Source organism: Lonchura striata, chromosome 16, assembly GCF_046129695.1.
Source record: "Lonchura striata isolate bLonStr1 chromosome 16, bLonStr1.mat, whole genome shotgun sequence".
Classification (NCBI taxonomy): Eukaryota; Metazoa; Chordata; class Aves; order Passeriformes; family Estrildidae; genus Lonchura; species Lonchura striata.
In genome coordinates, this window is record NC_134618.1 from 7,917,358 (window position 1) to 7,936,180 (window position 18,823).

At 37.5% G+C, this 18,823-nt stretch overlaps 1 protein-coding gene across 1 annotated transcript in view; it reads right to left on the reverse strand.

Annotated features, from left to right (window-relative positions):
- Window positions 1–18,823, reverse strand: part of LOC110474526 (uncharacterized) — a 72,414-nt gene that overhangs the window by 32,523 nt on the left and 21,068 nt on the right. The window contains exons 17-36 of the mRNA XM_077786946.1: window positions 18,411–18,566; window positions 17,775–17,959; window positions 16,867–17,049; window positions 16,641–16,732; window positions 16,293–16,462; window positions 15,840–15,999; window positions 14,680–14,759; window positions 13,955–14,135; window positions 12,987–13,142; window positions 11,671–11,804; window positions 11,400–11,558; window positions 10,653–10,833; window positions 9,978–10,189; window positions 9,325–9,513; window positions 8,306–8,445; window positions 6,759–6,921; window positions 6,561–6,647; window positions 4,633–4,850; window positions 1,374–1,627; window positions 455–684 (exon numbers count right to left, since the gene is read on the reverse strand). Of these exons, the coding sequence (XP_077643072.1) occupies window positions 455–684; window positions 1,374–1,627; window positions 4,633–4,850; window positions 6,561–6,647; window positions 6,759–6,921; window positions 8,306–8,445; window positions 9,325–9,513; window positions 9,978–10,189; window positions 10,653–10,833; window positions 11,400–11,558; window positions 11,671–11,804; window positions 12,987–13,142; window positions 13,955–14,135; window positions 14,680–14,759; window positions 15,840–15,999; window positions 16,293–16,462; window positions 16,641–16,732; window positions 16,867–17,049; window positions 17,775–17,959; window positions 18,411–18,566 (3,330 nt within the window). The remainder of the gene's footprint in view (window positions 1–454; window positions 685–1,373; window positions 1,628–4,632; window positions 4,851–6,560; window positions 6,648–6,758; window positions 6,922–8,305; window positions 8,446–9,324; window positions 9,514–9,977; window positions 10,190–10,652; window positions 10,834–11,399; window positions 11,559–11,670; window positions 11,805–12,986; window positions 13,143–13,954; window positions 14,136–14,679; window positions 14,760–15,839; window positions 16,000–16,292; window positions 16,463–16,640; window positions 16,733–16,866; window positions 17,050–17,774; window positions 17,960–18,410; window positions 18,567–18,823) is intronic.

Genomic DNA, 18,823 nt, shown 5'->3' on the forward strand with positions numbered 1-18,823 from the left:
ATATGGTCCATAATGCTTCTGTGGGTAGGAATTTCCAAAGGGAAAGCCATGCTAAACACTGTTCTGCTCTTTAGCAGCCATCCAGAAGATGACACCAGGACCAGTTAAATCCAATACTAGATGCAAGCCTTAGGCCTGCTGGTCCACTTCCCATTTATAGGGGAAAGACAAAATTGGACAAGACATATGTTCATACAGAGCAAAGCACTTCACTTAAATGAGTACTGAATGTAGCATCTCATTTAGTCTAGATTCAGCTCCAAGAGCTTAGATGACAGCTTCACAGTATGACAAGGAGCCAGACAACAACTTTCCTTCACTCAGTAATTTAGTACATCTCAAAAAGCAGCTTCTAAAATAAATATATACAGTACACAAGAAAAGCCTAGAATTATTATATATACACAAATTGTCCTACCAGAAATCAAACTTTCACAGGCAGAACTCTTCTTACCTCATAATAGCCAGCAGCTTCTAAAACAAAAGGGAACCCATGTTTCTTTATCTTTGAGATGTTGTGCTTTAAGCTCACAGATAGCTGGAATGTTGGAGGCTCTGTGGCCAGTCTGTGCCCCTCGAACACAGCAACAATCTTCTCACTGCCACTCTGCAGGGCTATGGCAATGGTGTGATTTCCTGTGCCATGCTCACGTGTGGCACTAAGAATGCCATCCAAAGGCAACCCTATTGACAGGGAAGGAAGTAAAATCAACACAGCACTTCTGGATTATCATTACAGCCTACAAAAATGCATTGCAGATCAAAAGCAGCCTTCTGTAACTTTTCATAAGAAAAGACACACCTTTATAAAGTGTGATCACTTCACTGATATTTATAGAAAGACATTACCTACCAGGTGAAAATCATATTGAAAAGGGACCGCTAAATTAAAATGTGGCATACACTTTGGAAATTAAGAACTTTCCTTTTCATAATAAAGGATATTTACCAATTGGTATTGTTTCCAACTCCAGTAGTTAGCTGTTAACAAGATTCAGAAAATATTTATTCTGTCCAAAAGAATCCATGCAAAATTACTGATAACTCCAGTTCAATGAAAATCCATGGCTTTGCTTAGGAAACAACACTTGGCATAAACTATACTTAGAGGAACTGGTCAGCTTAGATGCTGTGCAAGAGCACAGTTGTACAAGAGAGAAATAATTTACTCTGAAGTATTTCAAAAGTCTTTGAACTATTTCTGTGTCCATTTTATGGTATTTTCTCAACAATATTAAAAAGAATGCTGCTAGGTTTAGCACACATTTTGTTCTGGTGTGAGCAAACCCAGCTCATCTGTTTCCAATGGTCAGCAGTCATTTAGATAAATTCACCTTGTTAGATCATATCATCAAGTCAGATTTTCTTCCTACCTGCATTTTTTAAAAAGTCGACATTATGTGTGAAAGTCCCACTGACTTTGCCGTGCCCATTATCCATGATATTGAAAAAATCTACAGAAAGAGCCTTCTCATCCACCTGGAAGCTAACTAGCCCCACTTTCTTCTCTTTACTCAGTTCCAGGTGTCCTTTCAGTCTTGCCTCCCCTGGGATTGCCTGACTGCCATTCTGAACGATGGCAACAGTGATATTGTGCACAGTGGTATTCCCAAACACATTCCTGTTCCTGACATGCAGTCCATACAGTCTTTTGTTGACCATCACACTGATGTTACCTGTAACAGGCAGAAATTATTACTGTGGAGAGACATTCTTGGGACAGAAATAGCCACAGTTTTAGAAGTAATGTATAAATTAACCATTACTTTAATACCAGGAGGAATTAGAAACATTTCCATTTATTACTAGATAATTTTGCCTAATCTAGAGAGCAAAGCAGTTCAGTGTTGAGGGTTTCTCTACTAGTGAGTGTCTGTGTTTAAAATAAATTACATAATAGTATTTCTGGCAGCTGTTCCTTTTTATTCATCAAGCTTCTTGTGCCCTTAGGCCTTGTACTATACTGCACTCCCTCTGAAGTAAAATTTACAGGTGGCTTGTGAGTTACTACTTGTGTAATTGCAGGCTAAACAATCCCTCCAGAGCTCTGCAGTGACTTACTCCACCCATGGAGCCATTCAAAGGACTAGGAGTCTCAAGTCAGCCCCTACATTTCAGAAGAGGAAAGAGGCCACCCACTGTTTCCTTTAATCTATGAAAACATGAAAAATTGTTTGTTCACTGAAAAATACTCTCAACCCAATGACCCATGGTTCATTTTGCCTGCTAAGTACTCTGCTCTGCATTATACAGAATCACAGAATGGTTCAGGCTAGAAAAGACCTTAAAGCCCATCTTGTTCCAACCTCTCTGCCATGGGCAGGGACACTTTTTCCCCTGTCCCAAGCTGTTCAAAGCCCTGTCCAGCCTGGCCTTGAACATTTCCAGGGATGGGGCATCCACAGCTTCTCAGGGCAACCTGTTCCATTGTCTGATCACCCTCACAAGAATTTCTTCCTAATATCCAATCTACACCTGCCTCTGTCAGTTTGAAGACATTCCCCCTTGTCCAAAATGCTTCTCCAGCTCTCTTGAAGCCCCTTTAGGTACTGGAAAGGCTCTAAGGTCTCCCTGGAGCCTTTTCTTCTCCAGGCTGACAACCCCAACTCTCCCAGCCTGGCTCCAGAGCAGAGGGACTCCAGCCCTCTGATCATCTCTGTGGTCTGCCCTAGACTTGCTCCAGCAGGTACACATTGCTCTACTGTTGGGGGCCCCAGGGCTGAATACATTGTGCAGCTCAGGAAGGATTACATTAAAATTAAGCAGCGTCCTTGGATAGCTGCAGGTTAGAACAAAACACAAAGGAACAGAGTACCATCGTGAACGTTGTTTTTGCACTTCAGTAATCCATCCAGAGAAAGGAGATGAGGTATGGCTTTTAATCCAGTAAAAGTGTGTTGGACTCTTCCATTTAGGGACAAAACAAAACCAACTTTCTGCTCCCTGGCTCCCATGAAATCCATGTGAAGCCTATTTTCATTAAGCTTCAAGTCAGAAGACAACAGAAGTCTAAAAAGACAGACATAAAAATTGTTAGTAAGATATTTTTATGGTTGATTCAGGATTTTCAAGACACCCCTCCTCACTCAAAGCATAATCAATGAGAGCAGGGTGCTCAGGAGTGTATGTGGTCAGGTTTGGAGTATCCTCAAGTATGGAGACCCCACAGACTTTCTGGACACTCATTCCAGTGTTTTGAATCAGGCAATCAGATGCCTTGCAGTCAGCACACGCTATTTACCAGATGTTTATAAATTCCTCAATAAAGCTGCACACAGATTGGCAGACTAATTTTTCTTTAAATTTCTTGAATGCTTTTGTTATGGTTCCTAAAAGAGCTGGAGAGACTTTGAGTTGGAAACTAAACCTTCTCTGTCACAATATGAAATATCTTTGGTGCTGATTTAAAAGCAGAATTTGAGAATTCAGTTTAAAAAATAATTATTAATGTCACCATTATTTGAGTTTGGCAAATGAAGTAGCAATATTTCTTTGCATTTTGGCCCTGAATTGAACTGTGTTGGAAAAACACAGCACAGCTTTTTAGGGAAACCTGCTGGAGCAACAAAATTTTGTGTTGTTAAGTATAAGACTGAGACACAATTTTCACATGGCCTTCAACAAACTATCCATTGAACTATCTGACTTTCTAGCCTGAAGTATACTACACAAAATACCTAAAAGTGAGGCAATCACTCCAGTCTTCATAGTGTTAGATATCCCTCCTAGAAACTGGAACCCTGTTGAAAGACTGATGCAAGTAAAACCTCAGTGAAAGTCCACTCCATGGGAAGAACAAAACTACACAGTTCAAGGAAGTAAGGTTTATTCCCTCAGTCAGCAGCTGAAGTCTGTACAGACTGCATCCTTTTAGCTATTCTCCAGAAACATTTTACAGTTTATTTTTGTTTGTATCCTCCCTGTAAAACAAACCCTAAAAAAATTGTCGATCCAAAAATTTTAAGTGTTCTGTTTCTTTCCTGTGAACTGCAACAAATTGTTCTCTTATGGCTTACCCTGGTATTTAAACAAATTAATGCACTGTTGGAAGCCTAGAATTGCAAGCATACTGCAGAACCATGTGAAATACCCTTCTTGGAATAGTTTATCTTATTTTTAGTGTTACTAGTAAATCTAATGTGCTTCATCTGAATTGATGTAACTTCTGATTTCTTTAACTCTTATTTCCTCATTCTCCTTATCCCATCCAATTGGCAAACGCTGGGACCTTTGCAGAATTCTTCATTGCGTACTTTTGTATTTGTGAAATTTGAAAAATCAGCTGAAACTTGGAGGGCTAAACTTCTATTTCCCACCTCAGAGCTTTCTCCAATACTTTAAAACCTTTATTAGAAACACTGGCAAGTGCCCTTTTCCACTGGCATAACTTGTACTATATCTTCACTCAAAGTTCTCTATAAGAAAGTCCTTTGAAAGCAGCTAGAAGACATTAACACAACTTATTTGAACTTATGAAACATAAGGGGCAAAAGTACTTCAATAATAGGGATAACACATGAACTGGCATTTACTCAGTGGTCTTGCTGCAGCCATAGGAAAGTAGTTACATTTAAATTTGTATCCCAGAATACTCTTCAGTTCCTCAATTAACCAACATTCTGATTTCTCTACCTTGATGGAAATATTTTGCCCATGAGCTGGAACTGTACTGATTCTGGATTTGTCAGGACAGTCTGATGGAGAAAAGCCCTCAGTTCAACAATTCTGGCATTCCTCCTCTTTTCATTGTTCATATCAACCTCCAGCATCAGCATTTCCTTTCCATTGGAATGAAGGTGAAGGGAGCCATTGACATTATTTTCACCATAACTCTTCAGGGCTGCCTGGGCCTGCACACAGAAAAAAGGAGAGGAGGACATTAAGGACCTCAGATTATATTACACAATACTGAAACTTCAGTTTGAGCAATGAGACTCAGACAACAAGTTGGGACTGGACGAAAGCATAGAGGGGAGTAAAGGGAGAAAGGAGTTTTTAGTTCTCATCTTTGTTTCTCATCATTTAACTAATTTTATTTGGCAATAAATTAAATTAATATTGCCCAAATTGTGTCTGTTTTGTCTGTGTAAGTAATGGGTAAGTGATCTCCCTGTCTTTATCCCAACCCTATCACAACAAAATGTGAACAACATTGAATTTTAAGTACAATTAAAGTAGACTTTAAGAGTTTTCTGAATTTCAACCAAAATACAAGCCAACTATTCCAACCCCATGTAGCTATCTAGCCAGAACAAACCATGAAAAGTTTAACCATGAAAAGTTAACTGTTTCCCTAACAATTTACAACTCTCTAGTATAGTAATTGCAAAATAGTAAACTTCAAAATCTTCAAGTTCAAGCAACAAGACTGTAATGACCAGGACTGACCTGTGAAGACGTGTTCTTGTTAATGATGACTTTTACACTCGCACCGCAGTCAAAGTGTTCCAGTTTAGTCTGCCTGGAGAACAGCTCCCCACTTAGGCCCATTGCTTGTGGAAACTCAAGCTATTTGACAAAGTAAAGTATCAGAATAAAAGATTGCATTCCCCCCAGTTGCCTCATGTGATTTAATGTCTGAACTTCTAGCATGAGGTTGGTGATGCATATATGCAAATGTGTGTATCAAATTTTACCAGTTTTATCCCAAGATACTGAAAAATATATTGAAAGCAGTAAAAAAGCATGAAAAAAAAGGTCAACATGTCCCTTACAAAGTATTATTGACACAAATTATTGATACATAACTGAACCTGCTGAGATACCTATAGTTATTTGTCAGAGCCAGGACTTGATTGGATTAGGATGTTTACTGGCATCAAGCAATTATAATTCTAAAGACAACGCAGTAAAACAGTCAGCAAGACATAAAAAATACCAAAAATTAAACTCATCACTACCTGGAATGAGTGTGTCACATCCATGTGTAAAAGATGTCTAAAATCTGCCCCACTGGATTTGTCCTGATACCTCCCTAGAAAACTGAAAACATCTTCCTTATTCACCTTTAACACAGTCTCAAGCTCATGCTTCACCTGTGTGTTAAGAAAGGGAGTAAGCAAAGTGCACTGAGTATTAACCCTGTGTATAATGAAAGACCAGAGAAGTCATCCCTACACACCACGAAAAATGAAAGAGTTTCTATCTATTATGTTTTGGCACCAAATGAAAAATTAGGAAGAAGAAAAATGAGGAAGAAAATGAGGAAAATAGAAGAAAAGAAAATGAGAAAAAATAAGTACATTTGGTAAGAGGGATAATAGACACAGCCAGATAAGGGTGGATCCATTCCATCCCAGTACTTGTTTTATTAATAATCCTCATGCATAATGACATTCTAAAAAATATATTAAGTATTCTTATCATAGATTACTACACATATTATTATACAAAATTAAGGAGGTACCAAGGACATAATCACCCTCTGAACATTTTAGTTGCAGCAGCTATGTAGCAAGAAACGAAAGACCTATAGCAAGTGAGGTCTGAAAAGACAATTAAGTGTAAATAAAAAGGGTGATTAATGTCTCCTAACTGAACCTAATGGGAAATTTACTCACATTTTGATGACTTAGAGTTAAAATACACATTTCAACATCTTTGGGAAATGTCCTGTAGTTATAAGGATGAGTTAAGCCAGCACAAATCTAAAAAGAAGTTTGAGGGAAAATGCAACAAACGTAAGTAATATGCAGTAAACCACTCATTTGCAGGTTGTTCCGGTATATCAGACTAAAGGGAGTGCTTGGATAACTTACATAGGGGTTTTCAGGTTGGTAACCAAGTATAAGAGTCTGAACAGTTTCCTCCACCCCATTTATCAAAACTTTTGTTTCCATTAAATAGTGCTTTTGCTTTTTGTCAACAGTAAATGTCTCCTGCAGAAGAAAGCTCTGCAGAAAAGGTACTTTAAAAGGATGCCTGGAAAAAAACAAGAAATAAACATAGTGTAAAAGATCTTAATAGACAAATACAACATGAAATCATGCAGAGTTCACCTGAACTCCAAAATTATCAGTTACCACCAGGGTGTCAGGTACAGAAGCAAAACACATGGGATTGGACATTTAAGAAACTATAGAGCATAATGACAACTTCGTACAAACTTCACACACTAACCTGAATTTTGATAGAGTTTCCATCCTGAATTTGGTAAATGCCTGGAAGGGCATGGGAGAAGGTGCTGCTCTAAAGTTCTGACACGCATAACCAGCACATACACCTTCTATACCTGCATGGCCAAGACTTCATTTCAAATAGGGAGTGTCCAATAGCTCCTGGCAGTTTTGAAAATCTCACCTATCCACATTTTATGTTTTGTGTAGAAACAGTATCTACATGCCAAGAATCCTGTGCAACAGATGTTCATCACTACACAGCTCCAGGAGTAGTTTACTACTTCAGTGTAATGTTTTATGGACTTTATTAAATATTTCTGCACATTTACTTAGTCAGACCTCTTGGAAGCATGCATGAACCTTTATAAGCAGACACTGGACAGCATTTATACATGTTAGAATATCTGGTACAGCTCTTCATTTACATATTTTTCTACTGAAAAGACACCTTCCAGTGTTTTAGTTATCTCAAAGATGCACAGTGGCTCCTAAGGCAGCACTCCTGTGCATGCCTGTTGATCCTGCTGTGCCTTAAGAAAGATGAGATTTGCCTAGAAGAGATCCAGATGTCACTAATCTGAACATACATTTTTATTGAGGCCTTCAGGCAGGCTTTAGTAATGGATAATGAAGAGAGAAATTTCAGGGACAGCCAATATGTAGGAGCAGTGTACTCATTCTCACCAGAAAATGGAAATGTATTCCAAAATCTAAACAAGACCATTTGTTACATGCTTTAAGAGGATACCTCTGGCTTTAGAATGGCTGTATAATGCCTAAGGACTAGGAAAAAGCACAGAGGATGGCACAGATAATCAGATCTGGATTTTGGAACTTCTCACCACATACACGTTTGGACACACCATAAATCCTGCTATTTTCAGGAAAGAAGGCTATATGCCTGGCTGACTTGCCAGTAAACATGTCACAGCACACATGGTCTGTTGCCTTTGACAGCTTTGTTCACCATCATTTCAACAAAGAGGCCAAAACCTAATGGATGCAAATAACCAACCCATGAAGCTGCCATACTTGAGCAATTTCAGGGAACCAGATGGGACAAAGAACAGACTTTGTGCATGTGGCACTCTCACTTTGAAAAGCCCAGAACATTTCCTAAGAGCACCAAGACGCACATTAAATTTAGGCCAAAACATTTCTAAAAGATAGAAATAAGAATACTAAACCTGAAATAGAGGGTTGCACGTTTTTGATACAGCATCTTCTCCTTCCTCAGCTCTTTTATTTGACCTTCACAGTGCAGTATAACAGGCAGACTTTTATAATCTCTCCACACAATCTTCACAGAAAAGTTTGTCTTCTTAGGCTGCACTCAGATCATGAGACCAGAACAGGAAAGGACAATTTCATCAGATTTACTGCATTTATATTCAGGGACCTCAATAAGGAAACCATGTTGTTCAACAGGCTGCAGCAAGGCTGTCACTTCACAGACAAACCATTCCTGCTGCAGTTTAAATCCAGATCTCCATTAATTTCTCAAGAGGATTAAAAGTGCCATCAGTAGAAAACTGACTCCAGCAGAAGACAAATGCTCCTTAATGTATCATTTGAGTGTCATCTACTTGCAACATAAGCAAGCTCTGGTACATAAAAGACCAAACTGGATTTTCAAAGCATGGAAAAAGCATATTCAAAGCTATGTTTAGAAAAACACTTTTTAAGACTTCCTGCAAGGTGTGAATGGACCAAAGTAACTCATCAAAACACCTCTTTAGAGGAGAAACTGCTGATTACCCTTCCTGTGCCACAGACATCAAAGCAAAGCAAAAGTTATCTTAAGACTGGAAGTGATGTAGAGATTAAAATAGCATATAAACATGGGTTGTCACCATGCTCACTAGCAGGTAAGAGAGTCTGACTCTCCAGGAGAGTATAATCTTCTACACCTCTCATACATCCTCATCAAGCTGTGAGTAACCACATCTCCAGTTCTCTTTCTAGTTATGCTGTCTCTCTTCACCCTCTCCTCCCTGACTGTCTGGGCTCCCTAATAGATGAGAAGTACTCCAAACTATGCCACACAAGTTTATGTTTTCTTTTTGAACCTAGATTTACACTGCAGCCTGTCAAAACAGACAGAAATAGATGCAGTACTGGAAGGGTTTAAGTTTCAACACTAGCAATAACATCTTTCAGGAAGAGAGTTCTGAGTCAAAAAAATGCTTTTGTTTTTCTTTCTCACCGTTGGGAGATTTTGATAGCTGGCTGTGAAGTTAAATTCCTGTTTTGTACTCTTTATCTTAAAGCAGAGAAGTTTGGCTTGTTCGTTATTCTCCAAATGAATCTCATTCTTCACAAGCTGATTCCACAGAGAGATCATCTCACTATAGCTGTGCAGAACATTCCTCCCAAAATGATTAACTGTGGATGCCTGAAAAACAAAGACATTTAGGCTGAGCCAGGACAGACAACATTCCATTGTGCAATAGCACAGCACAGAGGTAACAGAATGATAATTTACAATAACTATTAGAAACGTGTGCCATCTTTTCCATTATCAAAATATTCCAAATCACCATACAGAGTTCAAAGTTTATTTTATCTCCTCCAAAAAAGGGAGAGACAAAAAGCTAAAGAGTTGATGAACACTTTCTTCTCATTCAAGAGTATTTCTTACATTCCTCCATGGCTGTGCCTGAAGCAGTAGTGACCTAAGGAAGAAAAGCTGATAAAGGAACATCTTAATCATAAACATAAGTCAAAATGCATAGTGACAGAAGTCTACCACATTGCCTAATGAACAGCAACTATATTAAATCAGTTTTAAAACTCTACTGCATAGCACAGAGCCCTGTCCCCAAAGCCATACACTCTGCAAAGCACCATGACACCAACCTGAAGGTATGTAGTAGCTGGTGTGTAAATGTGAACTTTTCCTTCCTTCTCATTGCCTTGGTCTTTATAGAATAGTTCCAGTACAAGATCTTTAATGGAGAGGGCTTTTCCAGCTGTCAGCTGGGATGTCAGTAAATAAGTAGAATACTGAGGCTGGTGCAGTTTGTGAGCTGTGTACAGATAGAGCCATGGGGTGGCTATATTGAACCCACCTGCAAGGGACATATATTAAAGCTGACAGAAACAGGAGATTTAAAACTACCTAGATTATAAGTCCACATAAAGCTGAAAAGGTCCATGTGTTCCAGAATAAAGCTAAAATGCTAGTATCAATCTTTTCTCTTCCAATTGCTAAAATCTCTGGGTTGTATAAAATGAAATTCATGTCCTTCACTAGTGTAAATGGATATGCTGGAAGAGGCCAGCCAGCCAGGCTGTGATAGGTTGAGATTTCAAAAACTCAGCTAGACAAAGCCATAACAGATGTGATCTACTGCTAGAAATAGATCTGACTGGAGCAGGAATCTGGGCTGGACAACCTCCAGGGTCTTTCTCTTCCAACAAACAACTTTATCATTCTATTGCACTCACACAGAACTGCTCAGAAAAACCTGGCAGCAGCTTCCAATGCCTGCTTTTCTAATCACAGACTGGAAATGGTTTCTGGTACTTCACCTTCCCACTTCTTCAGGCCATTTCTGGATGCATCCTTCCACTGCAGCCTAGCCACAAATGGTACATGGTCATTATACTGCACCTCAAAGTTGGTGCTGCTCTGCAAATACACCTGAGAGGTGTGCAAGTGCTGCAGCTGGGTTCTATAATTCACCTGTTTTTCCAGGACTTGCATGGTAAACTGGAAAATAAGTGAAGCAAATTTAAATAAAAACAAGATCTCATTTTCAGGGCTGTATAATTTACTCACACACACAGAAGCAGGAAGGTCACGGCTTCTGCCTTTGCACATTTGTCATTCACTCTTAGAGATTCTCATGCATGCTCACCAATTATAGACTGAGGTTTCTTTAATATGCATTTGTTACAGCTACACGAGATTCAAAAAGAAAAACGCTGTAATATTCTGAGTTGTTATAACCTGTGCCCTCCTTCCACATTGTGTCAGCAAAGCAGCTTTCACAAATTTCTACAACCATTTTATATGAGTTAACAATGCAAAAACCTCACAGCAAATTACACCTTAACTTCTCCAGTATTTGCAAAATTTATCATCTAGCAAATGTCAGAGATCTCAGTGTCTCTGAGCTAAGACCTCACCTAGACAAAATTATTAGGTCTGAGTACTTGTCTTATATTATTAGTACATACCATATTTACAAAAAAAGGTTGTAATTAAAAAAAAATATTTTTAGTCTGTGTTAAATATTTTAAGTGAAGGTCTTACTTTTCAACCATCACTATTACCTCCATGAAATAGCTGACTACAGATGAACTGGAACTGTTCTTAAAGACTTGGCTGATCAGCAGTTTCTTCTTGTTGTTTATTTCATCCCAATGTTTCCCATAGTTCACTTCAATCTGGGAGGAAATCCAAGATGCAGTTACTTCATGTTTCAGGTGAACCTAAAGAAGAGGGAATTGCCTTTTTGCTGTGAACTCTTTTCTCATGTTGGGAGCCCTGAGCACAGGTGACACAGGGGTGCCCAGCACACAGGGTGCTTGGCTCAGCACCCACCTGGTGGCTGTAGGTGGGAGCCTGCACACAGTGAAACTCATGGCCCAGCTCCAGTCTGTAGGAGCCCCGTGCACCCGCCTCCACTTGAACTTTCTGCTGTGTACTGCACTCGTGGCAAGGGTTTTTTGCCTCTCCTGCTCAAGTTAAATCATAAAGTTATTTATTCAAGTAAATCAGAATTAATCTTTCAAAATGTTAATAGTATAAATCTGGCACTGGCTTCAAGACTTCTATTTTTCAAAACATCAAAGTGAGATTTGTTTATTTTTACAGCTTGTTGATTTATCCTATAAATCCAAAAGAAAACACAAAGTTCATTACTTAAACAGAATTTTACCTGGTTGAAGTAAAAGAACTACAAACTAATCATGATCAAGCTTTGCAGCTTTCTTGGCTTCACACAATATTTGATGATTTTCCATTACCACCTAGCTCCCAACATCATGACATTGCATGACATTTCAACTTAAAAAAAAAAATCTGGACACCGAGAAGAAAATTAAAATAATGAATTTGAAGTTCCAACTAATAAGTAGGATTACTTTTTAAAATGAAAAATCCAGCACTTCTGCAAGGACATATTTGCTGAATACTTCAGGTGGAATAGCTGTCAAACTGGGTTTAAATTAAAGTGTAACTATGCTCCAAGTATCTAACTGCACAATTACATAGCTATAGCCAGGCATCTTAAGGTAGTGTTTAAGTGTTCAGGTATGTTTTGATTGTTGTTTATAAAATACTGTGATCAACATTACATTTTTAGCAAAATTATGGGGTTGTGCCTGTGTAGGTTTAAGAAATCTTTATTACTCATATTTCTATGTAATCTCTGAAGGTGCAACAGAGTTAGCATAAACAATTCCCCTGTAACATTTATCATGATTAGCTACTGCATGGATTCAATACTTTGTTACAACTGCACTGATGTTTACCTGCTTTGTCCCACAAAATTAACTCAATTCCTATATTGCAACCAAGGGATCAAAGCCAGCTGCTTCCTCAAAACCATCCCTCATATTATTGAGTGCATGCATGCAATCATCTGAAAACACAAATTAATTAGGAGCAATTCTCGCTGAAAAAGTGATTTTTAATCTAATGATGGATATGCTTGTGAAAAGCCCATTTAAAAAAATGTTTTTATATGCAGACTCAAAGAGTAAAGTATATCCAACTGAAAAGAGAAACTTGTTCCAAGTTTCAGATCATAGTTTAAAAATTAACTGAAATCTTTCTATTGTGTTCTAAACACAGAGGCAAATCTTGTAGGAAAAATGAGCAATACAGGATATTATTTTCCCTGTTTTTCAGTGTACCTAAGAGTCCATATTTTATCTGCAGACCATGAGACCACAATCCCTCATGCTGCTGGAGAAGAGCGATGGCATGAACTCCAAAAACACCTGGAAGGTGGGTCTCCCCTTCCAACAAGTATTGTCTCAGCTTATCATCAGCCTTTTTCTCCAGAAGTGCTACAGAAAGAAGAGAAATCATTATGCAGTGGTAGAACTTAAAGTTACTTCAGCTAGTTAAAGGAATACTAGAATGGGAAATACCAAAAGGGCATTTGGTCTTTCCACCATTATGAACTCCCCGTATTGTGAACAGATAAAAAGACACAGAGCTGGATGTTCAGTGTCTTTCTCCATCTCCACAGACAACCTGCAGACCACACTTCTGCTTCGTGCTTATTGAAATGCATGCAGCCAAAGCTGCTTCTCAAAGGAAATAAATTCAGGCAGATATTTTCATTAAAAAAGCTATGTCCTAACATGTGAACATGTGGCTGTTCACCTCTACGTAAGCTGGTTTATTTCACTGTATTATTTTAATTTTAATGTATTGATGTTATACAAATATTAAAGTTCTGTTTCTGATACTTTCTCTTGTATTTTCCTCTTAGCTTATTTATGAGAAAAAAAGTCTTCAAGATTTTTAGAACAGCAGGTTCTAAGAGACATTCAGCTACAACTATCTGTCTCTGCATTGTTTTATACTAACAAAAGTGAAAAGCAGCTGTTATTTTTTGACATGTTTTTATTAAGTAATTAATCTTGTTTCCTATACCCTTTCCAACACTAATTCAAAACAGACTTCTATTTTTAAATTTCTTTTATTCTGAAATATATATATTTGTATTAATTTATGCAGGACAGTAATTTTTAAAAGTTGTCTTTATGGGCTCAAAGAGAATTTTAGGAATAAGTGTCCAAATCCAGGCAACCCTAACAAATAATAGCTCCAGAACTTGCATTTATATGGCAAATACTTACTGTCCTCTAACCTGAAAGAAATGCAGCATCCTTCAACAAATTATTCAGAGATACTGAAACAGCTATCTTCTTGCCAAGCTGTTTAGTGATGTTTCCTGACAAAATGATAGGACTGCTTTGCTTTATCAGCTTTACCTCCAGCTGGGTCATGTATTTCTGCTCTCCACTCAGCATCTGCAAATCTGCCATTCCCTAGAACAAGCAAACAAATCAAAAAGCAAACCCCAAGCCACTCAACAACATAAGTTAAGCTTTAAGAAAGCAACAGTATAGACTTGGGTTTTTCAGAAATTAGATGAGAGAAGGAAGAAAATATATGTTTTTCTATATTTCTAACAACAAACCTTCCACACCCCACAAAGCCTAAGACTTGCCATTGATAAGTAATGAGGAGGAAGGATGGATTTGTTTTTCCAGTTACACAGAGGTCACAGTGGTGCAAGATGCTACTTCCTTCAGCTTCTGCTGGTTTTAGGACTGAAATCACTATGAATGTTACAATACCAGGCCAGAAATTAATAGGGTGTAACTGAAAATACTGGCAGCTTCACAGAGATTTTGGTTGAAATTTAGCAATGAGTTTATCTCAAAAATATGCAATAAGGAGAACTGGCAATTTCTCTGATGGATTGTTCACAAAACTGTTCTTCAATACATGTATTTTCACTGCCTTTCTTTTCTGTGCTTTTATGGAAGTATTCATCCTAGAAGAAGACTTCATGAAATGCAAACATACCTTAATGTAATACACATCTCGGTCATCCACTATCAGCTCCAGGTGTCCAACTTGAGAATTTTTAGAAAACTCAATCCTCCCTTGGAGAAAAAGAAAATTCTTTACTTTTTCTTTACTGCTCAGTGATGCTTTGTAAGACTGTACTTGAAATTATTGTTGTCCTTGTTATAAACAATAGATATGGAGAGATTAAAAGCATAAATATTACCTCAAAGGAAAAAAAGGATCTGAATTTGCAAAGGCATTTTGCAAAGTGTCTTCAGAATAAACTAGTAATTTTGAAAATATATTTAAGGAGAATAACTGAGAAGAGGCAATGAAGCTGTCTCCAACAAAAACAGCTTAGTTCTGGAATTGATTTATGCTGTTCCTTTAGGCCTGTGCTAAAACTTGTAAGTTGTGTTGTGCTATGGAGACATTTCAGGAGCTCAGAATGCTGTGCACACAAAGTTTTGCACAGTGTTGGTAAAGCTTCCTTGTAATCCATTTGGAAATAACCAGGATCAAAAAAAAAAAAAAAAAAAAAAAAAAAAAAAGTGGAAAATTCTAAATACATCATATGGTAGATTACATCAACACAAAACATCACTTGAACAGCACTCCAAAGGAGCTGAAATATGTTGTCTATATTATTACCACTAATTTATCAGTTTATATTTCCTCAATGTGTTTGTAGATTCTGAATTATATGTTACACTGTGATTAAAATATTATTTTTTATTACCATGTATGACAATATCATAGTCAGAACTTCATTGGTTTAGGAATACATAACTTCATCTCATAACTAACAGAACATAGCAAATTGAAACAGTAAGGAAGATATACATAAAGGGCGTCAGAACAATCCACTATGTTCTTCAGCCTTCAATTCATCAATCTTGATCACAGCTTTTTCTCTAACATGACATTATGACCAGGTACTAAACCTCTGACTGCAAAATATAGTCATAAGCAAGATGCAAACCCCATTGGGAATGGGTGTTACCTAAAGCAGTAAACTGAGCAGTATCACTTAATAATGTAGTTTCAGCATTAGATTAGTGAGTGAAATCTACTGATATTTCTCAGTTAATAGTAATGAAGTTCTCCTAATTGATATAATGAAGTTCTCTTAATTGATATTAGCTGATGATCAGGCTCCTAGTTGAAAAACCTACCATCAATCTCAATTTTTTTCTTAGGTTGTATAAATTGGATTCTGAATTTTTTCTGTGGGATACTAAAACTTAGGTCAACACCAATCTCTCTCTTCAAGTCTGACTTTGGAGTCCCAAGGAAGAAGTGAAAGACAGCTTCACTAGGGATCCATGAATTCTCCTGAAAGAAAGAAAGGATAATCACATTATTCATTGGCACACCATTTACAAAACAATCTCTCACACTGAGACAACAGATTGTTTGTGTGCATTGTTTTGTAGATAAAAAGAGTATGTACCTCCTATCAGCATTTGTAATTTGTGTTCAACATATCTTCCCATATATTGGGAATGGAATGAATAATAACATAGAACTTGGAATCCAGAGGGTTGAATATGCATTACTGAGTTATACCACTCTGTCACCAGAATAGCAAACTGAAATAAAGCCAGAGTCCAGAGTGCCAGAGGTACCTGAGCTATGTAGTTATAGGCAGCTTCCACCACGTATTGCTGCAGGCCTCTGTCTTGCTTAGTTAATGTCACAGCCACTAGCAAAGGTCCGGTGAGGGGCAAAACCAAACCACTGGCTGGGTCAGGATAGGACATTTCAGAACACAGTTGCCAGCCAATAATCTCAGATACTAGTGGAAGACAACAGTTGAACATTCAATTAAAACAGCAAACAAAGAAAACACAAAAATTACTTCATTGCAGACCTTTTAGAAATAATATGTGAAAAAAGAAACTCTAGTGAATAAAATTATCTGTTATGGATATTTCAGAATGCCTTTCTAAGACAAACATAATAGCTGGACTCACCTTCTTCCCTAGTGCAAGATCTGGTTTCTGTGTTGTCTTGGAAGTCATCTGTATCTTCTGTCTCATCCACCATTCTGAAGTAGAGTTTAGAGCTACAACCAAGAATTTTGAACAAAAACTTAAAAACAATTATGCTAGAGTTACAGAAATATTTAAACAAAATTGTCAGTTATATACAAGAAAATTAACAATTACTGTTTTTGAAGATACCTGTGCTTAATCTTACCTGAAATTAATTAACTCCATAGATTCTTCTGGAGTGTTCAAGAAAACCTTGAGTTCTTTCCCTTTCTTCACCTGGATTCCCCCATCAAGACTAGTAGATGTCCTCATTCCTGTTAACCACTTTAGGCCAGCTTGTCCCAGAGTCCCCACAATTCCCACTTGGACAGAAAGCTGAACAAATGCACTGTTGAAAGATTCATGTACATACCCTTCTGTGAAATACAGTTTCTTTGTAAAGCATTTAATTTAAACCTCTTCAATAAACACCCAGCGTTTGATGCTGTAACACAGTATATTCTATTATTAAAATCATGAACTATTTTGTTTCAGGAAATAATTGAAAAGATTGCATGTACACCAACACACACTTTCTAACATGAATTATAGTTTTACTATATCTCCTAAGGAGGGGATTTGAATGCAGCCTTCAGCATGAAGCATTAAGAAAGAGAAAACAATTAGAACTCAGTATCACAGGGCAAGTTTCTGTCTGTACAGCACTTAGTAAAGTTTAGTAACCTATTCAGTATGTACAAAAGCTAAAATAGCCAAGTAAGGAAACACGGGGTTAAATCCTCTATTTGATCCCAAGAAAAACCCACTTGTCACATGGAAAACATTCCAAAAAATCATCGGCATGCAACAATTCAGGAGTTTGATTTAGAGATAGAGAGGAATAGTTAACTTAAACCAGTACCAGAAAAACACAGAAAGAATTCAAAATCAGGCAAGACAGGAAAGGACTGCTGCCCTCACACCATGGCAACCATTCAGCAAGAGAAAGATGATGACTGCTTTTGTTCTTCAGGAATCAGTTAATTAATAGGCATTCACACAAAACTTTCATATGAGGAATTGCTACTTTACATCAGGCACACGTGAAAGGGACACATTTGCAGCATTTAATACCTTGGCTTGATATATCCATTTAGAAAGAAATCAGACTGTTGTTTGAAATCAGCATTCCCTTTGATTTTTATGTTGATTGCTGCTGAGGCATTGACTGCCAGTTGAACAGGAAAGCCTGAAATTGCTGGAAACTGCAGTTCTTCAGTTGCCAAGCTCATCCTTTTATTAAACTGGACCTCCTGCCCCTTGTGGTGAACAAAACCCAAACAAAACCCAGAATATTATTTTGCATAATTGAGTTAGCATTCAATAAATTTTCCAGGTATAACTTTTGACTGCATCTGTCTATTGTAAAAGTGTTTTTACATGAGCTGATCTGGGACATAAAGAAGAAAGCAGCCCAAAGCCTGCCTATGACCACGGCATGAGTTAGACACCAGTCCTACTCCACTTAAAAAAATAATTTGTATTTAAGCATGGATGGATTTGAATAAGAGAAGCAAGAAGTAAGCACTATTAGACAGCAGAACAAATCTTTGCCTAATGTACTGAATGCTGTTAAAACCAAATATACACTGGTGTCTTTTAGAATTCAATTTAGAGAAACAACAAGTAATACTTTTTATCTTTAACATATCTATCAGAAGGCAGTTTCTCAAGATAATTACTTGCAAATAGAGAAAAGGTTCCTCTTACCTTCAGAAGTTTAACGGCCAACTCAGCCATATTTAAGGAATAATGTTTCATTTGTTTTCTTAAATCTTCACAATCTAAGAAGCTAAGTTCATTTCCAAAGATTTTCATGCTTATTTCACATTTCAGTGCCTCCTTTCTTACTGTTCTCTCAGTGAACTGACATAATAAATAAAAAGAAATCAAAGGGAATGGTGTTAAAATTTCCTTTCAAACTCACAATAAACAATTCCTCAATGCAGGCTATGCTATTAGTATAGAAACATTATGTTTCATTTTACAAGTACTTTGGAGACCACTTAAAACCCTAGATTAGTAGGATTAGTAGCTGTTCTTTCCAGCTACACTTCAGCTCCATAGCAAACAAGCCGGCTGCCATTATGAACACTGGTCATGTTCAGTCCTAAGATGACAGC